Source organism: Apium graveolens, chromosome 9, assembly GCF_009905375.1.
Source record: "Apium graveolens cultivar Ventura chromosome 9, ASM990537v1, whole genome shotgun sequence".
NCBI classification, from domain to species: Eukaryota; Viridiplantae; Streptophyta; class Magnoliopsida; order Apiales; family Apiaceae; genus Apium; species Apium graveolens.
The window spans coordinates 225674093-225693952 of record NC_133655.1 but is presented as its reverse complement, the minus strand read 5'-3'; the positions used below and the strand labels follow the sequence as shown (position 1 = coordinate 225693952).

The 19860-nt window shown below is 35.2% G+C and overlaps 1 protein-coding gene across 1 annotated transcript in view; it reads left to right on the top strand.

The window, feature by feature from the left end:
• Positions 1–19860, top strand: part of LOC141682550 (midasin) — a 38965-nt gene that overhangs the window by 7893 nt on the left and 11212 nt on the right. Inside the window, exons 14-49 of the mRNA XM_074487242.1 lie at positions 1250–1306; positions 1384–1560; positions 1787–1912; positions 1998–3740; positions 3985–4055; positions 4151–4346; positions 4517–4621; positions 4719–5024; positions 6962–7155; positions 7239–7293; positions 7547–7697; positions 8287–8360; positions 8904–9051; positions 9720–9818; positions 9981–10081; positions 10189–10278; positions 10359–10424; positions 10638–10802; positions 10913–11120; positions 11209–12098; positions 12199–13689; positions 13784–13961; positions 14061–14129; positions 14322–14389; positions 14472–14717; positions 15165–15300; positions 15381–15466; positions 15579–15664; positions 16989–17130; positions 17201–17290; positions 17485–17608; positions 17691–17845; positions 18190–18303; positions 18631–18780; positions 18971–19150; positions 19497–19775. Coding sequence (XP_074343343.1) covers positions 1250–1306; positions 1384–1560; positions 1787–1912; positions 1998–3740; positions 3985–4055; positions 4151–4346; positions 4517–4621; positions 4719–5024; positions 6962–7155; positions 7239–7293; positions 7547–7697; positions 8287–8360; positions 8904–9051; positions 9720–9818; positions 9981–10081; positions 10189–10278; positions 10359–10424; positions 10638–10802; positions 10913–11120; positions 11209–12098; positions 12199–13689; positions 13784–13961; positions 14061–14129; positions 14322–14389; positions 14472–14717; positions 15165–15300; positions 15381–15466; positions 15579–15664; positions 16989–17130; positions 17201–17290; positions 17485–17608; positions 17691–17845; positions 18190–18303; positions 18631–18780; positions 18971–19150; positions 19497–19775 — 8616 coding nt within the window. The remainder of the gene's footprint in view (positions 1–1249; positions 1307–1383; positions 1561–1786; positions 1913–1997; positions 3741–3984; positions 4056–4150; positions 4347–4516; positions 4622–4718; positions 5025–6961; positions 7156–7238; positions 7294–7546; positions 7698–8286; positions 8361–8903; positions 9052–9719; positions 9819–9980; positions 10082–10188; positions 10279–10358; positions 10425–10637; positions 10803–10912; positions 11121–11208; positions 12099–12198; positions 13690–13783; positions 13962–14060; positions 14130–14321; positions 14390–14471; positions 14718–15164; positions 15301–15380; positions 15467–15578; positions 15665–16988; positions 17131–17200; positions 17291–17484; positions 17609–17690; positions 17846–18189; positions 18304–18630; positions 18781–18970; positions 19151–19496; positions 19776–19860) is intronic.

Below are 19860 nucleotides of genomic sequence, written 5' to 3'. Positions count from 1 at the left end.
AAAATAGTATCAAAAGCCACCGTTCCTCCCCAAACACCAGTAGACCAGCCTTTTCACTGCTTGTATACCCATTCTCACAACCAAACCTTTTATCAAACACCTTGCCCGCAGCAGCAAACAGCGACTATACACTGTCCAGCAGCCGCCAGAAAGCTACAAAACAGTCCCCAGGGGTCCTGGAAGTTACAAACAGCCCCTAATTTTTAGAACTTGCAGAACTGAACCTGAATTTTAGACGATGGCTACTGCTAGCGAAGTAAACAACTGTTTTTGTATGTATCTCGAGCAGAATAATATGAGATTACCAAATTTGGAGAGCAAATTTGAAGATTTGGGCTTGTAGATGCCAGATGTGCAAGCAACACTTAGAAATATTATTGATAAACTTGGCATACGACTTCCATCTCTGCCTCAGCATCAACCTAAAGATGAAAAGAATGTGAAACTTCAAGTTGCTAAATTTTATGCAGAAAAAGTTTCGAGACAGCCTATTAAAAAACATGTCGATGTTGAAGCAAATAGTGATCGTGTTTTGATTACAGAAGAAAATTCAGATGGTGAAGTCCCCAAATTTTAGCGTGTTAACATTGAAAAAGAAGAGGCAGTTAAAAGTGATGGAGTTGTAAACCACGAGAACAACATCAAGGTGAAATATGTTGATTTTCTTGGTCTTTGACAAGATATTGGCAACGACTAACAAATCAAAATTTCTTATTTTGTGCGTGTTGTTTCCGAAGTTCGTGCTTATGGAGTTGGCATTAGATGTCTTCAAGTGCCATGACAAGTCATCACTTTGTTCGTTGATTCTCAAATATTAAAAAACGCGTGGGCAAGTTTTTTTCAAAGGCGAGGAAGATGATGCGGAATGAAAGATTAGAATATTGATTTGTATTTATTTTTTTATTATTAGTTAGAAATAGATTTAGTTGTAATTTAATATTTAATATATAGTATGATATATACAAGTATTTTTAAGAATATTCTATATAATGGTAGAGAATAAGAAAAGGATTTGTTTCCTTTATTAGGAAGATTTTACTTGGTGGTCAAGTTTTAGGAGTTCATATAAACAATTGTAATCTGATTTATTGAATAGAGTATACTTTAATATTAAGTAAGGGTAATTAAGTAAATTCAGCAAGTACCGTACCGACCGACCCACTACCGAACTTTTCAATATTATATAGTATAGATTAGAACTGTGTTCACTATGAGATTCTAACTTATCATTTGTGAACATTATCTGCAGGATTTGAGGTCTGATCTACGCATTGGAAGAATCTCTCTCCAGCGTATTCAAACCACTGTAAATGAATCTTACATTATTATAAAAAAATGTATGCCCGTAGCCTCTTTACTAACAATTTATAATGTTCTTTCCAGGTAAGATACAATGCGAAATCTTTTGTTGAGATCCGCAGTTCACTGCATCTTCTTGAGAGGATAGCATGCTCTGTAAAGTGTAACGAGCCTGTCCTTTTGGTTGGTGAAACTGGTACAGGGAAGACTACTCTTGTACAGAATTTAGCTAAGAGACTTGGTCAAAAGCTCACAGTGTTGGTATGTATCGAACTCCTAACAAAATTTTCTCTCAAGTTTAAGGAATCATGTTATAAAAATGAGTCAACTAGTGTTGTGGCTAGTGCTTGAGTACCTTTGGAATTGTAAAAAATTCCGATGCATAACCTCCAAATCTGGTTTATTCCCCATTTTTATTTTTAGAAGCAACTGCAGTTACTGTCTGATCCTAGAAAAACTAATATCTGAATTCTCTCTTGTTTTTTAGAATTTGAGCCAGCAAAGTGATGTTACTGATTTATTAGGTGGTTTCAAACCATTGAATGCACAGTTTGTATGCATTCCTTTATATTTGGAATTTGAGAATCTTTTTGCAACTTCATTTCCTTCAAAGGTACTGATTATGCATTTTTTTCATGTTAATTGTTTACTGTTTTGAACTATGTGTGGTACTCAAACTGTTTTATAATAAATTTCAGGATAATGAAAAATTTATTGCCCGTTTGAGGAAATTTGTTGCTGATAAAAACTGGAAGATGCTACTGAAAGGTTTCAACAGGGGTGTTGAAAGGGTTGTAGAAAATGGAAAATCTGGATCCAAGCGGAAGCGGCTTGATGGGGAACTATTGAAATCATGGGTGGATTTTTCTCGAAAACTTGAAACTGCAAGTGCTCGTATCAGTTCCTCTTCTGGAATGATATTTTCTTTTGTTGAAGGAGCTTTTGTTACAGCACTGAGAAATGGTGAGTGGATTTTGCTGGATGAGGTGAACTTGGCTCCTCCAGAAACATTGCAGAGAATTGTCGGTGTTCTTGAAGAAGAAAATGGCTCACTGTGTTTAGCTGAAAGAGGGGATGTTGAGCATATATATAGACACCCTAAATTTCGCGTGTTTGCTTGCATGAATCCTGCCAATGATGCTGGGAAGAGAGATTTACCCTTCTCTATTAAAAGTAGGTTCACTGAATATTTCGTGGATGATGTGTTGGATGATGAAGATCTTATGTTATTTATCAATCAGTTCATAGATGACAGCCATTCTAATAGAGAGTTGGTAAATAAGATGGTGCAATTTTATAAAGCTGCCAAGAGGGAATCAGAAGAGCGGCTACAGGATGGGGCCAATCAGAAGCCCCAATACAGTCTACGTTCTCTTTACCGTGCACTGGAATATACAAGAAAAGCAAGAAGAAATTTTGGATTCCAGAAGGCATTGTATGATGGTTTCTGTATGTTTTTTCTTACTTTACTGGATGATAGTAGTTCTAAGGTAATGCACGGGTTGATTTTATCATACTTGATGGGAGGTAGTGAACCTCCTCAAGTTCCTTTTGATCGTTATCTGGTTTCTAAAGAGGCCATTGGACAGGATGATTTTTCTCAGAGCTATGTTCTTACTAAGAGTGTTAAGGAACATCTTAGGAACCTGGCACGTGCTATATTTATCGGAAGATATCCAGTTCTGTTACAAGGACCAACATCTAGTGGGAAGACTAGTCTTGTTCAGTTTCTCGCTGCAATTACTGGTCATGAATTTGTACGAATCAATAATCACGAGCACACTGATCTGCAAGAATATCTGGGTTCTTACATTACTGATGCTGATGGGCGGCTTGTATTCCATGAGGGCATATTAGTTAAGGCTGTTCGATACGGATACTGGATAGTCCTAGACGAGCTTAATCTTGCTCCTTCTGACGTGTTAGAGGCTTTGAATCGCTTACTCGATGACAACAGAGAACTTTTTGTACCTGAATTATGCGAGACTGTTCGCGCACATCCAAATTTTATGCTTTTTGCCACTCAGAATCCCCCTACGTTATATGGTGGACGTAAGATGCTTTCAAGAGCATTTCGTAATCGTTTTCTGGAAATGCATGTGGATGAAATCCCGCAAGACGAGCTGAGTACGATATTGGAAAGCAGGTGCAAAATTCCCGAAAGCTACGCTAAGAAAATGGTTGAAGCTATGAAGGAGTTACAACTACATAGGCAGAGTACCAAAGTTTTTGCTGGGAAACATGGTTTTATTACCCCACGTGACCTGTTTAGATGGGCGGAGCGTTTCAGGATATTTGGAAATTCTTATGATGATCTTGCTAGAGATGGTTATTATCTATTGGCAGATCGTCTGCGTGATGATCGTGAGAAAAGAGTTGTTCAAGAAGTGTTAGAGAGACAACTACGTGTTAAACTAATTAAGAATGATTTGTACAAGCAGGTTCAGCTTTCTCAACTTCATTGCCTTCATTCTGTATACTACTTGCACAATGTTTTGTACCTTTAATTGTTTTTGTACCTTGATTGCAAAACTTCGTGACTTGATAAAATATAAGTATATGAAGATACTATACAATGGATTTAATCTCTTACAAGAGTCGAGGAGAGAAGTAAATATTGAATATATACAAACAAGAAATTGAAATAATGATTGAGTGTACTAAATTTTTTATAATGTATTACAGGAAGCGGATGAGAACGAAAGAAATGTTTTGAAGCTGGGAAAACATTTAGAGATTCCAGGGAATCTTGGAAAGTAAGAATCTTATTAGATATTGTATGCTGTTGTGAGTTGTCATTCAGTATTGCTCTCTGATTGATGTTTTTTTCTATATCTGCTTGCTACTGCAGAATTATTTGGACGGAGAGTATGTGGAGGTTGTACTTCCTTATTGAGCGTTGTTACAAGTTACGGGAGCCTGTCCTCCTCGTTGGGGAAACTGGTGGTGGGAAGACTACTGCTTGTCAAATGCTGAGTATATGTTTGGGTTTCAAGTTGCACATATTAAACTGTCACCAATTTACTGAAACATCAGATTTTTTGGGGGTTTGTTTTCCTTACAATTGACACTTCATTCAGATTTTAACCTTTTTTGCCACCGCTCCATCTTAGTGTGTGTTTGTGCTTATCTGCCAATTATAATGTGCTTTCTGTTTGCCTTTTATGGCTTCATTATAGACTCATAAAGTGACATTGTTGATAAAAAAAATAAACAGGGCTTCTATCCAGTAAGGGAGAGATCAAGTTTATCTTCGGAGTTCAAACACCAATGTGAAAAGATGATGCAATTGAAGGCTTTTATGTTAATTTGTGGTGATGCTGTAAGATTGTATCTTTGTTTCTGAATTCTGAAGGCAAATTTGTTTTTTACACACCTTGAAGGTTTTGATGTAGTTTATTTCTTATGGTTATTTGCAGGTTTTATCTTTAGACATCAACCAAGCTCCTCACACTCTTAGTCAATTGACGGTCCTGATTAACAATCACAGAGATGGTCTGGTGTCCCATCCAGATGTCACTACACTAGATCTCGATATAATTGAACAAATGAAAGTGAAACTCATCGAGTTGCACAAAAAGTGGCAGTCTATATTTTTGTGGCAGGATGGTCCTCTTGTGCAAGCTATGAAGAATGGTGACCTTTTTCTTGTTGATGAAATCTCTTTGGCTGATGATAGTGTGCTTGAAAGATTGAATAGTGTCTTGGAGCCAGAAAGGAAGTTGGTGAGTATTTTTTATATCTTTATGTATACAGTTAAATGAAAAGAGCACATGGAGTCGATTCATGCAATCCTATATTTTTCAAGTCCTAAATCTTATGTATCTGATTATATTTTATTTGATACATAGCAAGTTAGTTGATAAAACCTCTAATCAGTAATGGTATACACACACTTCAATCAGTGCACCGAAATTGTAAAGGAATGCTAGAGTTCCCTTTAATTGGTTCCATGAATTGTAACTAGTCATACATGTGCTATTCCAGCCCCCTCGACAATTGGTAAAGATGAATTAATAAAAACTCGCACCTTAGCATTTAGTATTCATTTTGGGATGCAATTTGAAAACTGTAGCATTTCTGAAAATTATATCCATAGTTTCATAGACTTGATTTTAAACATTTATAGTGTGCAGAAATCCTAGCTTTATAGATACAGATGTCGAAGTTTTGATATTGGTCATAGACCTTAAATTATATTTATAAGAATTTATTCCTTATTGATTAAATTAAGCAATTAATTAGATATAATATAGTTAGAGCCCAAAAGTAACATAACTATATATGGATCTGGTTAGGCCAATTGCCTAAGTGATGCTATTGTGCTGACATGGTTAATTATCACCTCTGATAGGTGAGTTAATTTAATAAACTACGTAGTTATATCTTAAAACCATTGAAAAATCAATAAAAATCAAAATTAAAAGATTTTAACACGTTTGAGAAAGTTCTTCGATAGAACTAGTACGATTGGCAAATACATCGTAATGCTATTAAATATATCACAACACAACAAAGTACATACTGCATAATTAGTTCTATATCAGTGTTCTAAAAACCACATTAAGCGGACGCTTAAGTGGAATGTAAACGCCTCGATTAGAGTAAAATCAGATTATTAAATGTTTAGTAGAGTTTAGGCGGGTCAAAATCGGATTAAGCAGGTCTTTGACCGGTGAAGTGGAATTTAGCACTTAAGTTCTAGAATGTCGTCTTACAGCTGATGTCCGATTTGCGTTTTTTACAACATTGCTCTGTATAGGGTGTTGTTGAACTAATATTGTTAGTTCGGTGAAGTTTTGTTGTAGAACTAGTATTCTTGAACTGTTCCAGACTAGAAGATTTGTTAAATTTTAAAAATAGTGAAATATATTATATATATATATTTATGTGGTTTAATTTGTAATTTTTTTTCAGTGTTTATTTTTAATTTTATTTACTTATTTCCATTAAATCGTAAAATCCATGACTGGGTTGGGGCAACCTATGATGTATCAAATATATATGTATATTATATATATATATGTCTGGTTTAATTTGTAATTTTTTTTCAGTGTTTATTTTTAATTTTATTTACTAATTTCCATTAAATCGTGAAATCCATGACTGGGTTGGGGCAACCTATGATGTATCGGTTATGCAAATTATTATTCACGAAAAAATTTGTCCAACAATTTTTTTTTTCTACAAATAATACCTGAGAAACTTTTTCCGATAACTTCTTTTACGGAAAATATTTCCATAGAGTTTTTTGATGAAATATTTTGCCTGGAATTTTTTTTCCGACAAATATTTTTCACGGAAAATATTAGCCTGAGTAAAATATATTCTTAATTTAATATTTGACCAAAAGCAAGTTATTTTCTGGCAAAAAAACGAAACCGAAGTCACAATTTGCTTTTGCTTTTAGTATTTTATATCTTGTCGTTTGAATGTTATCTTAATCTTGTATAGTCCCCCAGGTAGGTCATAATTTTTGTCCAATCATACCTGCACATTTATTTTGATGTTTATGTTGCTTATTACTCACACACCATAGCAAATGTCCATTTCAATTTGTAGGCTTCTGAGAATCAAGTCATCGCCTTTTTGATTGGTTGTCAATTTTTTTTTTGCCAAATTAGTTGACCTCTTTATTTATCTTGATTTTCTCCTTCTGCAGTCTTTGGCTGAAAAAGGAGGTCCCAATCTAGAGAAGATAACTGCTCATCCCAATTTTTTCCTTCTTGCTACCATGAATCCTGGTGGTGATTATGGCAAAAAAGAACTCTCTCCAGCTCTTCGCAATCGTTTTACTGAGATATGGGTTCCCCCCGTTGCTGACATAAGTGAGTTGAGAAGTATTGCTCAACAAAGGTATATACACTTAAAGTCGCTTGCAGAAGATGATTTTAATAAATGACGTTTGTACAATGATTCTTTGAAATATTTTTGTGCAGAATTTCAGATTCGGACCTCTTTTGGCTTGTGGATGTTATGCTTCATTTTTGGGAGGTATATTCTGTACCGCACATGCATTGCTATGACATTACTTTTTTTAAAGTCATGTTAATTGATTTTTATTCATAATTTTGGGACACAAGTCCTTCGTATAAATTTATTTACTCTTCAAAGGTAAAATTAATTTCAAAATCTTTTCCAGATATGTTATCTATATTAGGATCATCCTATAAGCATTTTGTTCTTTACTTTAATCATACTTCTCTTAATATATGTCGACTATTGCTTTAAATTGTCCATCTTGCAGTGGTTTAACGGACTACAAACAGGCAGATTGCTTACTGTAAGAGATCTTCTGTCTTGGTTAGATTTTATAAAAGCGACTGAAAGAAGCTTAGGACCGGAATTTGCATTCTTGCATGGGTCGTTCCTTGTTTTGCTTGATGGGCTAACTTTGGGTAAGTCTAGAGTTGGTTTTGTTGTGCAATGCTTTTATTTGTTAACTAGTTGAATTATTGTTATTATCATCATTTGGCATAATTTAATGTTTATGTGAAGTGAATATTATTATTGTCATGTTGCTGAATCAATAATGTAGGTTTAAAAGGTTTTACTAAAATATCATTATTTAATTAATATTTTTATATAAAGATTATATGGTCATTAAAGCGCGTGGCTTACATGATACACAGGAGAAAAAAAAGAAGCAAAGTCATTAGTGTTGTACACAGTGCCATGAGTTCTTTCATGGCTATGCTAGTTTACAATGTGTTTTACTCCCATTGCATGGTCTTTAAAAGTTGGTCTAATAGAATATTCATTTTGTTGTATAGCAAAAAGGTTACTGAATTTTTAGAGAGAACCTTTTTTTCAAGATGCCAGTTAGTGTATGATTTTTTAGAATGATGGGATAGACAAACATGATCAACTTATGTTCCGGAAAATACTTGTCCCAACTTGGATTGCTAATGGAGTTTTTAGATGTTATCCGCAGATTGTTAACAGTAATATCCATTGCTCATCTAAAGAGAATGTCTTTGCCTCCAGGTACAAGTATGACAAAAAGTGATGCTACTAAAAGGAGAGAAGAATGCCTACACTTTTTGCTTAAAAAATTAAAGGTTTACCCTGTTCTTATTTTTTGTATGTAATAAATGTGCATGGTCAAATGTTTTTGTATTTGATTTTTCTTACACTTTTGTACTAAAAATTTAAGACCTTGAATATTCGAACTAAATAATACTATGAATGAATAGTATGTATTTTTCTCGTATGTAAACTAGTCAACCGACTAGCAAATAGGATCAAAGTTGGTACAAAATTGCTTGAACCGATACATCCATGAAATTGTGTCACATGTAATACTTTTATTTGGTAAGTTGGGTGAATTATCATTTGAACCTGGTAAAATTACTTTTCGAAAAAAATTGCTTTAAAATGTAGAACCAACATACAGGAGACTTGAAACTTTTGAGGTAAAAATTGTTTGGTTTGTTGATGATAAATCATATTTATACCACAAGCACTTTGATGTAAATTGTGCAATTGTAGATGTAGAGCCCCTAGTGAGGAATAGCATATTGGCAACTATTCGGTTTTTTTTCTGAAATTTAACAAGACGTATAAATTGTGAACGTTTGGCGACTTTTTTTATGGTGCCTCAGGAGTGCAAGCTGACCTTGAATCACACAAATCTTTGCATGATGGAAAACTATGGGTGGTCTGACCTTAAAGAATCTGTTAATGTTTCAAGTATTGATATGAGTCACAGTGGGAGTCACTTTGGAATTAATCCCTTTTACATTGAGAATGGTAATTTCATAGTTTATCTTTTTTCTTTTCTTTTTTCTTTATACATGTCTGTGTGTGTAAATGTATCATGTCGTTTAGAAAAGAGTTTAAGTTGTCTAATGTGTCATTTTCATTGCTTGAGTGGCACACACATGAACTACTACAAAATTATAGGAAAAAACTCGGTTCTTTATTTTAACCGGTGACACAAAATCTAGCGATAAAGGTGAGAACAGAGTACAAATAACAATCGGGTTAATGAATTCTTTTTAATTATAATCATGGTAAGTATAACACCAAAGGTTATTACACTTTCAATACTAAGTTTTCCTTTAATATGAACATGAATGTCAACTTGAAAAGTTTGCCTTAAATGGGAGTCACCATATTTCGGTCTATTCCTCTAGGAATGATCGGTGATTAACTAATTATGATTCTAGGATCAGATCTGTTTATTTTATCATTTAATCGGATTGGGATTCAACTATCTGTAGTTCCGTTTTGTAATGATTTTTTTAAAAAAAAAAAATTAAAAATGTTATAGAAGAATGAAAACATTTAAATTAATGTGTCAAGCCTTAAGTATATAGAGTTTGCAGCAATTTTCTGCTCTACTCACGTCTCACATGCTAGTGCAATTGAAATTTGTAAATTTTGTTTTCTCAACTTGGCCCGTTTTTGTTATTCAGGCAATGACAGTCCTGCTGGTGATGATTTTGAGTTTCTTGCACCAACCACTCGTAGAAATGCTTTGAGAGCACTCCGTGCTATGCAACTTTCCAAACCAGGTATTGTTTATGTAATTCTTGTTAAACCTGATATTGTTTTTATAGTGCGTGTTATGTATTTATATAATGCTTGTGAAACCTGGTTTAGTCTTCCATAGAAATTTGAACGAGTGCAGTCATAGTGAAAGTTTATTACCGTTATTTCAATGTTCTTCTTTCTAGTTCTACTGGAAGGTAGTCCTGGTGTTGGAAAGACCAGTTTAATAATGGCCCTAGGCAAATTTTCGGGGCACACTGTTGTACGGATAAACTTATCTGAGCAGGTTAATCTTTACATTTTCTAAATTTGTCATTTCTGAAGGAATTCAATCAATATAAGTGTGCATTATTTTGTTCTTGTGACACCAATCTCTCAAATGGCAATGTGCAGACTGACATAATGGATCTACTGGGGTCTGATTTGCCCATCGAGGCTGATGATGGAATTCAGTTTGCTTGGTCTGATGGAATTTTGCTGCAGGTTAGCTTCTTCAACCTTTTCTATTTGATTTCGCAGTTAAGCTTGAGATTTATTTGACCTTCGCGCATATTGGATTTCAGGCTATAAAACAGGGTTCTTGGGTTTTGCTGGATGAACTTAATCTTGCTCCACAATCTGTTTTGGAGGTATTATGAAATATTCTTGTTCTTCATATATATACTTAAAATAGTTAAGTGGATGCTGTATATGTAGTATGTGCATATGACTATTTGCTTACAGTCTGAGATTTATTTTGTTACTTGTCTGTATCTAAATTAATTTTGTGCTGCCTGCTCATTTGCGTGAGTTTGTATCATGTCTTGCAAAGAGTTGAAATCTGATATCATTCTTTATGTTAGGGTCTTAATGCTATTCTAGATCATCGAGCAGAAGTTTTTATTCCAGAATTGGGTATTACTTTTAAGTGCCCACCATCTTTCAGAGTATTTGCTTGTCAGAATCCTTCATATCAAGGTGGAGGTAGAAAAGGTCTTCCAAAATCGTTCCTTAATCGATTTACGAAGGTATAGTACTTGACAATCTTACTAGCTGTTTAGTTTCTTGAATTCTTGTACATTCTACGAAGAGCCAAAGTATCAGTTAGTTTATAAATTTATTGTTGCGTCTTTTATAGGTTTACATCGATGAGTTGGTTGAGGATGACTACATCAGTATATGCTCTTCACTGTATCCATCAATCTCCAATTCTTTATTGTTGAAGTTGATACGGTTTAATAAGCTAATACACGAAGACACAATGGTGCATCACAAATATGGTCAAAAAGGCTCTCCTTGGGAATTTAATCTTCGGGACATTATTCGATCATGTCAAATCATACAAGGTATATATTTATATTGTGTGTACTAATATGTTACTTATTTTAATGTCATAACTTCTAACTAGTCTTTCAATCTGTTAAATTATTGCAGATGCTCCTGAAAAGTCAAGAAATGATTGTTTCCTCGACACAGTTTATGTTCAAAGAATGCGAACACCGTCTGATCGTCAACGAGTCATAGAACTTTATAAAAAGGTGTTCGAACTTGAATCACATATAAATCCATTTCCGCGCCTGCAGCTTAATCCTGATTACTTGATGATTGGGAGCACTTGCATTAGTAGAAATCATTCCCAGTCACATAAACTCACTAAAAGTGAGCTTCATATTATGCCGGGTTCACGTAATAGCATGGAAGCAGTGGCTCGTTGTGTTCATCACCAGTGGCTATGCATATTAGTAGGTCCCCCATCATCCGGTAAAATATCATTGCTGAGATCATTAGCACAACTTACAGGCAGGGTTTTGAATGAATTAAGCCTTTCATCTGCAACTGATATCTCTGAATTACTTGGATGCTTTGAGCAATACAATGCCTTCCGTAATTATCGTCTTGCTATTGGCCGTGTTGAAAGTTACATTACCGAGTACTCAAGCTTATATCTGGAACCCTTAACCGAGGCATACATAAAGAGAAAAGACCTGATTGCTCGATGGCTGACTTTTTTGTCGAGCATTGACTACGGTGTTTCGAGTTCTTTTACAACAAATGATGATAATTGGACTACAAAGTCCTTACATTCTGTTAGGTTATTTGTTGAAATTATAAATCATCTCTATTCGATTTTGGAAAATGACACATTGACTGTATCATGGTCAAGTAAGGATCTGGAAATGATTTTGAATACAACAAATAAGTTGACTGATGGCAAGGGAGGGCGTTATTCAGCAAAGTTTGAATGGGTGACTGGAATTTTGATAAGAGCTATAGAAAATGGGGAATGGATAGTACTCAAGAATGCGAATCTTTGCAATCCTACGGTAATTGTCTATGTTGGTTTTTTCAGTTAGTAATTTGTTTCAGTCTATAGTTTGTTATTTTTACAGTCACTGTTCATTATGTTAACTGCTGTGTATGCAGGTTCTTGATCGGATTAACTCTTTAGTTGAACAGTCCGGGTTTATAATGGTGAATGAGTGTGGGAATGTGGACGGGAAGCCGGTAATTGTCCATCCTCACAAACAGTTCCGGTTGTTTCTCACTGTGAACCCCACTTATGGCGAAGTATCCCGAGCAATGCGAAATAGAGGTGTTGAAATTTTTGTTATGAAGCCTGATTGGCTGCTTCATGGGGACTTAATTGAGAATCGTGATGCGATTGAACTTAATGATGTGAAGAGATTTCTTGTGCTTTCTGGAATTCCTTCTGGTAAATTGGTTGATTTAATGGCGAAAGCCCATACTGCGGCAATGGAAAAAGGGGTGAATGTAAATGTTAGCGTTACTTATCTTGAACTTGCACGCTGGGTGCAGCTGTTCTGTAGACTTCTTCACTGTGGTAACAGGCCGGGTTGGAGCCTCCAAATAAGTTGGCAGCACACATATCTTTCATCTTTAGGAGAGGCAGAGGGAACGGATATAGTAGATAAAGTGTCAAACTCTTTGTTATCAATCAGAGAATTGCAAAAGTTAGATTCGTTTAAAGCAAGTGCCTTATGTTTAGCAGGAGGATGGCCAACACCCTTGAAGTTGCAAGATCTTGTTTCTTACTCTAAAGAGTCTTGTGTGAGACAAAATTGCATGTATCTTGAATCCGTTGCTGCCCAATGTGCGTCTTATGCATTTGGAAAAACTTGTGCGCAGAATCAATGTTCAAATTTTGCTGATTCTGCTCAGCCTTACTTGTTAAATTTGAAGATGTTGCATGGAGTAATTTTTCCTAAGGCCTCAACTTCAATGGTCACATACTATGGAGATCAGGAGGAGTTGGATTCGGAGCTTTACAGAATGATGCTTTTCTTTGCTGCGAACTGGACAATGGAGCAAGCGACTGAGGGGGACTTTGACTTGTATCTTTTTTGGTTAGGTTGGTTTAGTTTTAAGTTACAGCCACATGATAAGTTCCTCAACTTTTTCCTGGCGATGCTTCAAGAAGAACTGAAACATCCTATTTGGCACTTTATACACCAGTGCCGTGATCAAATGTCCCAAACTGAATTTGAGTTGAAGGGGAAGCCAATTCTTTCAGTCGAGTTGGTGGATGCATCATCACCATTGAGACCTTCTAATAAGCTACTCTCTAATGCAATTAAATGTGTAAGAGTACTCAGGCTTAGCTATTGGCAGTGGAATGCAGAGACTGAGTATCGCTTTTCCGGTGAAAATCAGTGTTTTGTGCCTGTGCTGAGATCTCTAAAAGAGTTGGAAGAGAAAGTGCTTGATTCTCTTGTCAAGTGTCCTTCTTTTGATGAAACTTTCAAGTTATACAACGACCTTCTAGAAGATCATGTCTTGTTCTGGAAGGGGATAACTGCATCCCAGTTAAATTGTTTGGTTATTGCATGGCGTTCACTAATGAAAAATGCTATTAAATTGAAGGATTTATGTCGAAGAGAAGTTGAAAACTTTCAGGTGAAATCCCTTGATAGCATGGTTCTCTTATTTCACACATTTTCCTTGTTACATTCAGCAACGGTTTATCTATAAACGTCTGTTTTTTTTGTAGAAGGGGAGCGAGAAACTGGATTGTGTTTCCTCTCGGTCTTTACGTGCACAAAAGTCCTTGCTTTGGGTCCATGGAGGCCATCCGTTTCTACCTTCTTCTGCTGATGTATATCATGAGCAGCATCAGCTTTTAAGCATCTGCGATATGGTCTGGCCAAGAAAGAAGTTTTTAAATCAAAGTACGTCCTCTTGGCTCATTAATTGGGGAATAATATGTTTTATTAGTTTGTTTGGTTTGTATTTTCTGTGGTCTGACGGGGAAATTGTATAATTTGTAGTCGTCACAGACAGTCCTATTGAAGCTGCTGTATCATCTGATTTTGACCTTCGAGAAATTGCTTTAGAAGGTAGGAGTGTCTTTTTCTTTTATACATTAATCAGTGCTACTCTGTCTCACCTCTGTGTTCCACATATGATCTTTCTTTGCTCAGATTTAGTGGTAATATGAGCTATTACAAGTCCCTTCCCGTAGTTCCACTGTAAAGAGGGCATCAACTTTGGGTTTATTTTCATTTGTTTTGCTTTGGTCTCTTTTTAAGGATTATGCACGTCATCACACATTGTGAGGGGGGGCGTTGATGTTGATCAGCTTAAAGAGATGCATCAGGTTTGTCTCCCTTGGTACTGGGAATCAGTGATCTTTTCCTTGAAAGTCTAGAACATTAATGTTTATATATATTGTTTTGCAGATGCTTTGGAAAAGATTTGAACATGAAAAACACAACTTGCAGGCAAAGACGGGTTCTGCTCTTCAAGCTTTCAACCCAGACCTATCTATTTGTTTTTTCTCCCCAACTGTATTATGTACACAATCAGGCCTGGATAATTGGATTCCCACACTTCCTTTTGTTGATGAAACAAGTTTAATGGTGGATATGTGGTTGCTTCAAGAGCTGTCAAAGATTGTTGTATTTAAAGAGGATGACATACTGCCTGTAAGATAAAAGTTTCTGGTTTATTTGGTCTGAGTAATTTCCATTTGTGTCATCAAAAATTGTTTCAGATATTTATCACTTGAATTTGTATGGTAGGAATCTGTTAAAACACCAAGATTGCTCCTTTGTTAATATGACTTCTGAAGTCCAATATATATCCCCTAGTTATTTTCATTTTTGTCATTAAAATACGTTTTAGATGCTTTGCTATAAAAACATTTGTGTACTACTTAATGTACAGGGCCACTATTTTCTTTGCTGAAAGCACCGAATGATTTGACCAATATCTGTGCCTATTAGGTTTTTAGGTTATAATTGTAGCTGCAATTAATGTGAATATAGAATGGGCACCTCGATGTATGTCATTTCCAATCTTTTTTTAATTGACTTTTGTTGTTTTATTCTTCAAAATTTTGTTAATATTTCACTATTTACATCTGTGAACAGGCTTTGTCTCGGTTAAAAGAACGCCTTCAGTTTACATTAGACTACTCACTGAAAGTTTCATCTAGACCTCCTATGGACTTCTCAGCACATATAAAGATATTGTGGACTCTTGATGCTTGGGCATCGACGAAAGCAGGTTAGTATGATGTCTAATTCTTGTTTGGGAAGTAGCTGTCATCTTTAATAGGCCTTTAATTTCTTGCCATTGTAAAACAGAAAAGCCCAAACTTCCTAGCTTTGTTCTCGAGTTTTGGTTTAAGTGGCACACGTCGTTGTGGACGCATTGTCGTTCTCATCTAAAGGTAACAGTTTAGTTAAATTCATTATACCCTTTGTGTAGACTCTGTCAAAGTTTTGTTCTTTATTGTCACAAAACTATGTGCTTATTTGTTTTGTATGTCTGCTGGTCTGCAGAATATTATAGGAGTGCATGGTTACGATGTTATGCTCCCAGATGTGCTTTTCCAGCCGGTGAAAATGGCAGCTGTTGACACCATTCTGTAAGATAACTCTGAAATTTATTTGCGATCTAGTTGCACTGTAATCTTGTTTATATGCGTTATATCTATGCTGTTTCTAAGAGGAGTTGCACATTCTAATCCTAGGGTTTAGTCTATTAGACTTTTGTCATGCCTTGACAATGCAATTTTCTAGTTTTTGAATGTTTTTGTGATTTTCTAGGTTTATAAGTGTTTAAAACAGTAAATTAAGGATAGAATCAAAATATGCAATATGCTGTTGCAAAATCAAAATATTTTTCTAATATAAGATATTATGTTGCGGCATAACCTTGTATTGAAATTTGTGATCGGGACATTTAAAGGCTGACCTGCAAGCTTAGAGTTTTCAAAACAGAAAACACTACTGGTTCTGGGGGTAGATGAGCATATAATGACTACAAAACCCTCATGCGTGCATACACACACACCTTTATATATTTGATAAACACGTGTATCCCTTGAAATATTCGTGTCAGTATTACTCTCTGTTCGGCTTATTTCTGGAGTGGAAGTTTTGAAGACTCTATTCGCTGGAAAGACAAGTGTGAGCAAGTAGGCTCTTAAAAAATTTCAGTTGCCTTGAATAAATATGCGCATGCCTTGAGAAATATTTTTTGCAACTGCCAAGTTCCCCTCGTCTTCCCTAGTTATAATGCTGTTAGTTCTATGCTGTTTCTAAGAGGAGTTGCACACATGAATCACTAGGGTTTAGTCTATTAGACTTTTGTCATGCGTTGACAATGCAATTTTCTAGTTTTTGAATGTTTTTGTGATTTTCTAGGTTTATAAGTGTTTAAAACAGTAAATTAAGGATAGAATCAAAATATGCAATATGCTATTGCAAAATCAAAATATTTTTCTAATATAAGATATTATGTTGCGGCATAACCTTGTATTGAAATTTGTGAACGGGACATTTAAAGGCTGACCTGCAAGCTTAGAGTTTTCAAAACAGAAAACACTACTGGTTCTTGGGGTAGATGAGCATATAATGACTACAAAACCTCATGCGTGCATACTCACACACCTTTATATATTTGATAAACACGTGTATCCTTTGAAATATTCGTGTCAGTATTACTCTCTGTTCGGCTTATTTCTGGAGTGGAAGTTTTGAAGACTCTATTCGCTGGAAAGACAAGTGTGAGCAAGTAGGCTCTTAAAAAATTTCAGTTTCCTTGAATAAATATGCGCATGCCTTGAAAAAGATTTTTTGCAACTGCTAAGTTCCCCTCGTCTTCCCTAGTTATAATGCTGTTAGTTCTTTATTTTGCATTTTCATGACTGCTATGATTATTATGTCTGTTTCTTTCCCTTTTTGTAGGAAAAGTACATCTGCTATCAGGGATCATTTTGTTCACATGTTGAAACTTAGAGTTTCATCTCATATTCTTTTGGTAAGACCATCGCAGATGGTAAATGCATATGACTTCCTTGTATCAACTGCCCGGTGTCTATTTCAACAGGTAACATTTTATTTAGAAGAATATAGGGTCATCACAACTGTTCACTAGAATAATAATTTTACTTTTTTAGGTGATCTTTGCACACAAGAAATCCTTTGAAGCTGACAAGTACTCAGAAATAACATCTTGGTTTTGTTTTGATCACAAGCAGATCTTTATGGTAACCTTATTACAATACTTCATATGTTTCTGATACATATCTGTACCGTACTATCATATCTGTTTTCTAACCGCTTCTCAGTTAAAGTGTCTGAGGTTTTTATGATTTTTACTTGGACCACTTTTCTGGTGTCACATATGTTCTGATAGTCATTATTTTATTTATTTATTTGAGTTGAACTTTCATATTCACAGAAAGATAAAATTCATGAGTTGATTCTTTCCCTTTCATCGTCGAATCACCGTGCATTTACCACGCTGATAGATTCCCTGATTGAGCCACTGCTCAATGAACTGTATCTGCAATGCTCATCCCCAGGTGAACACCTCATTTTTTTAATTCAGCAATGATAACTCGATATTCATATATGTACAATTTGGTAATACTGTGTTTCTTGCAGACTCTGAATATAGTGTTGCATGTGCATGGTTGCGAGTTGGTGCATTACGCTATCATCTCTTAATTTGTTGTGATGATATAGATCCAGCTGTGAAATATTCTGTTAGGTATTCACAGTTAGTTGAAAAGATTGCTTCACTTGAAGTAGAAATCGAGGTATCTTGATCTTAACTTCAACATTAAATTTATGTCACCTGCCTGTATTACATTTTTATAGGAAAATGAGTAATATAAAGATGTTTCCGGTACATGCGTGTGTTTGGATTTATATTTCTCATAAAAAAATTGGAAGTGCAGTTTGTTTGGCATTAATGAGATCTTTGAAAAGTTCAGATGAGATTTACATATCTGCTTTTACTTGCCAATGAGCTAGTGTACACGCATCTTATAGTTAGATGAATTTATAGTATGTGGTTTGTGTCACATGTCAAGTATCAGAAGTGGTTGAATTGGTGGAGATAGCATTAACAGATTAAAATTGAACTGCCCGTGGTTTGCAGGTTCGCAATGAGTGTGAAAATCTTGCAGGATGTTTCTCTTCAAGATATGCTGCCAAAGAAAAATTTACATTGCTGGAAAAGCTAAGAGAAGAGAAGGAAATTTTGCAAAGACGGGTCAGTGTACTTCTAAACCTATATTCCTTTCTCCTTCGTTTATTGTTGATCATTAGTTGGGCCATGATTCTACGTACTATCTTCATTGATGCCAACATAAGAAATTTGTAATAGTTGAGCTCTATGCTATGAAATGTATAGTCTGTCCTCATTTAGCAGATTTCTTAGATATGTAAGTGTTGCAGGTGTAAGTATCGTTTTGCATATATTTACAAACAAAATTCATGCTACATATGACCTTTGCAGCCCATCGAGTATTGATTTATACTTCTCTAGGTAATATATATTTTGCAATCACTAAATGAGTTTCTCTTGTGTGTTTCTCAGATTGTGTTCCGCTTGGATCCTGAAAAATTTATTAAATTAAAATATGAATGTGATGAGTTCATTACTTTTGTTACAACATCGCTCGGTTTGACGAGGACTGTCAAAACAATGAATATAGAGGAGCTCATTTTTCAAGTTCAGAACTGTCAGGTTAGTTTATGTAATGTAGTAGGAGTTCTCAGTTCTTTATTACTAATATATCTACATCTAGAACTTTCTCTGGCATGGTTTATTTTGTTCAGTCTCTTGGTTTTCTGTGTTTGGTTTTGTGTCTGTACATGTCAAATTATTTCTGAAACATTATTTACTCTCATACAACCTTATCTTCTAAATCTACCAGGAGACTATAACCCGGTTTATTGAGCGGTTGTCAGATGAATATGCGGCGTACATTGACATAGTTCAACCAGTTCAAGTTGCACTATATGAAATAAAATTAGGCCTTGCTCTGCTCCTTTCAAGTTATTTGCAGAAAAGATTTCTGGATAGTGTTGGACAGGATGACATAGATAAAGTTCAGGTAGTGTACAATACTTGTTTACTTTTACTGTTTTAGTTCCCGATTTGTTTACGTAAATATGGTAAAGATTACTTTTATAAATCATTATGTTAAGCCAATTAATTTAAAAATTTAAAAAGCTTCTCTAAAGCTTTGAACTCGGTAACCTTACTGTGATTTTGGTCAGTTCTACTGTCCACCTTATCGTAATAATCATCACATTATGTGCATAGCTTTTAAAATATAACTGGAAGGGATGGTTAACCATGACTAAATTGTCAATATCTGTGTCCTTGTCTTTGTCAACCTTTCACTATGCTGTTCATTCAAAAGTACTTAATATTTAGATTTGAATCTTATTTGACAGGAAGCAATCTATTCATTTATGAGATTCCCTAGAGTCTACTTATCAGAAGCTCCATCTCTTGTCCCCAACTGCATGGCTGCCAGACTTTCCTCCTCCGATATAGTTTATCCTAACTTTGTAACAGCTTTGAATACAAGTTTGCTGGAAACTTTGGCAAATTTATTAACTGATGTGGAGTCATCAAGCCTACAGCTGAAAGCAGCGATCTCTAAGAATGTACTTTTTCGAGTTGCACATTTTGCTGCTCAGGCTCGTTTCATGGATAATTCATCATTCAAGGTAATTTCTCTGGAATTTTCATATTTTGTTGGCCTTAAAAGTTCATTTGCCAATCTTGTTTCCTAAGCTATGCCTGTATTTGTTT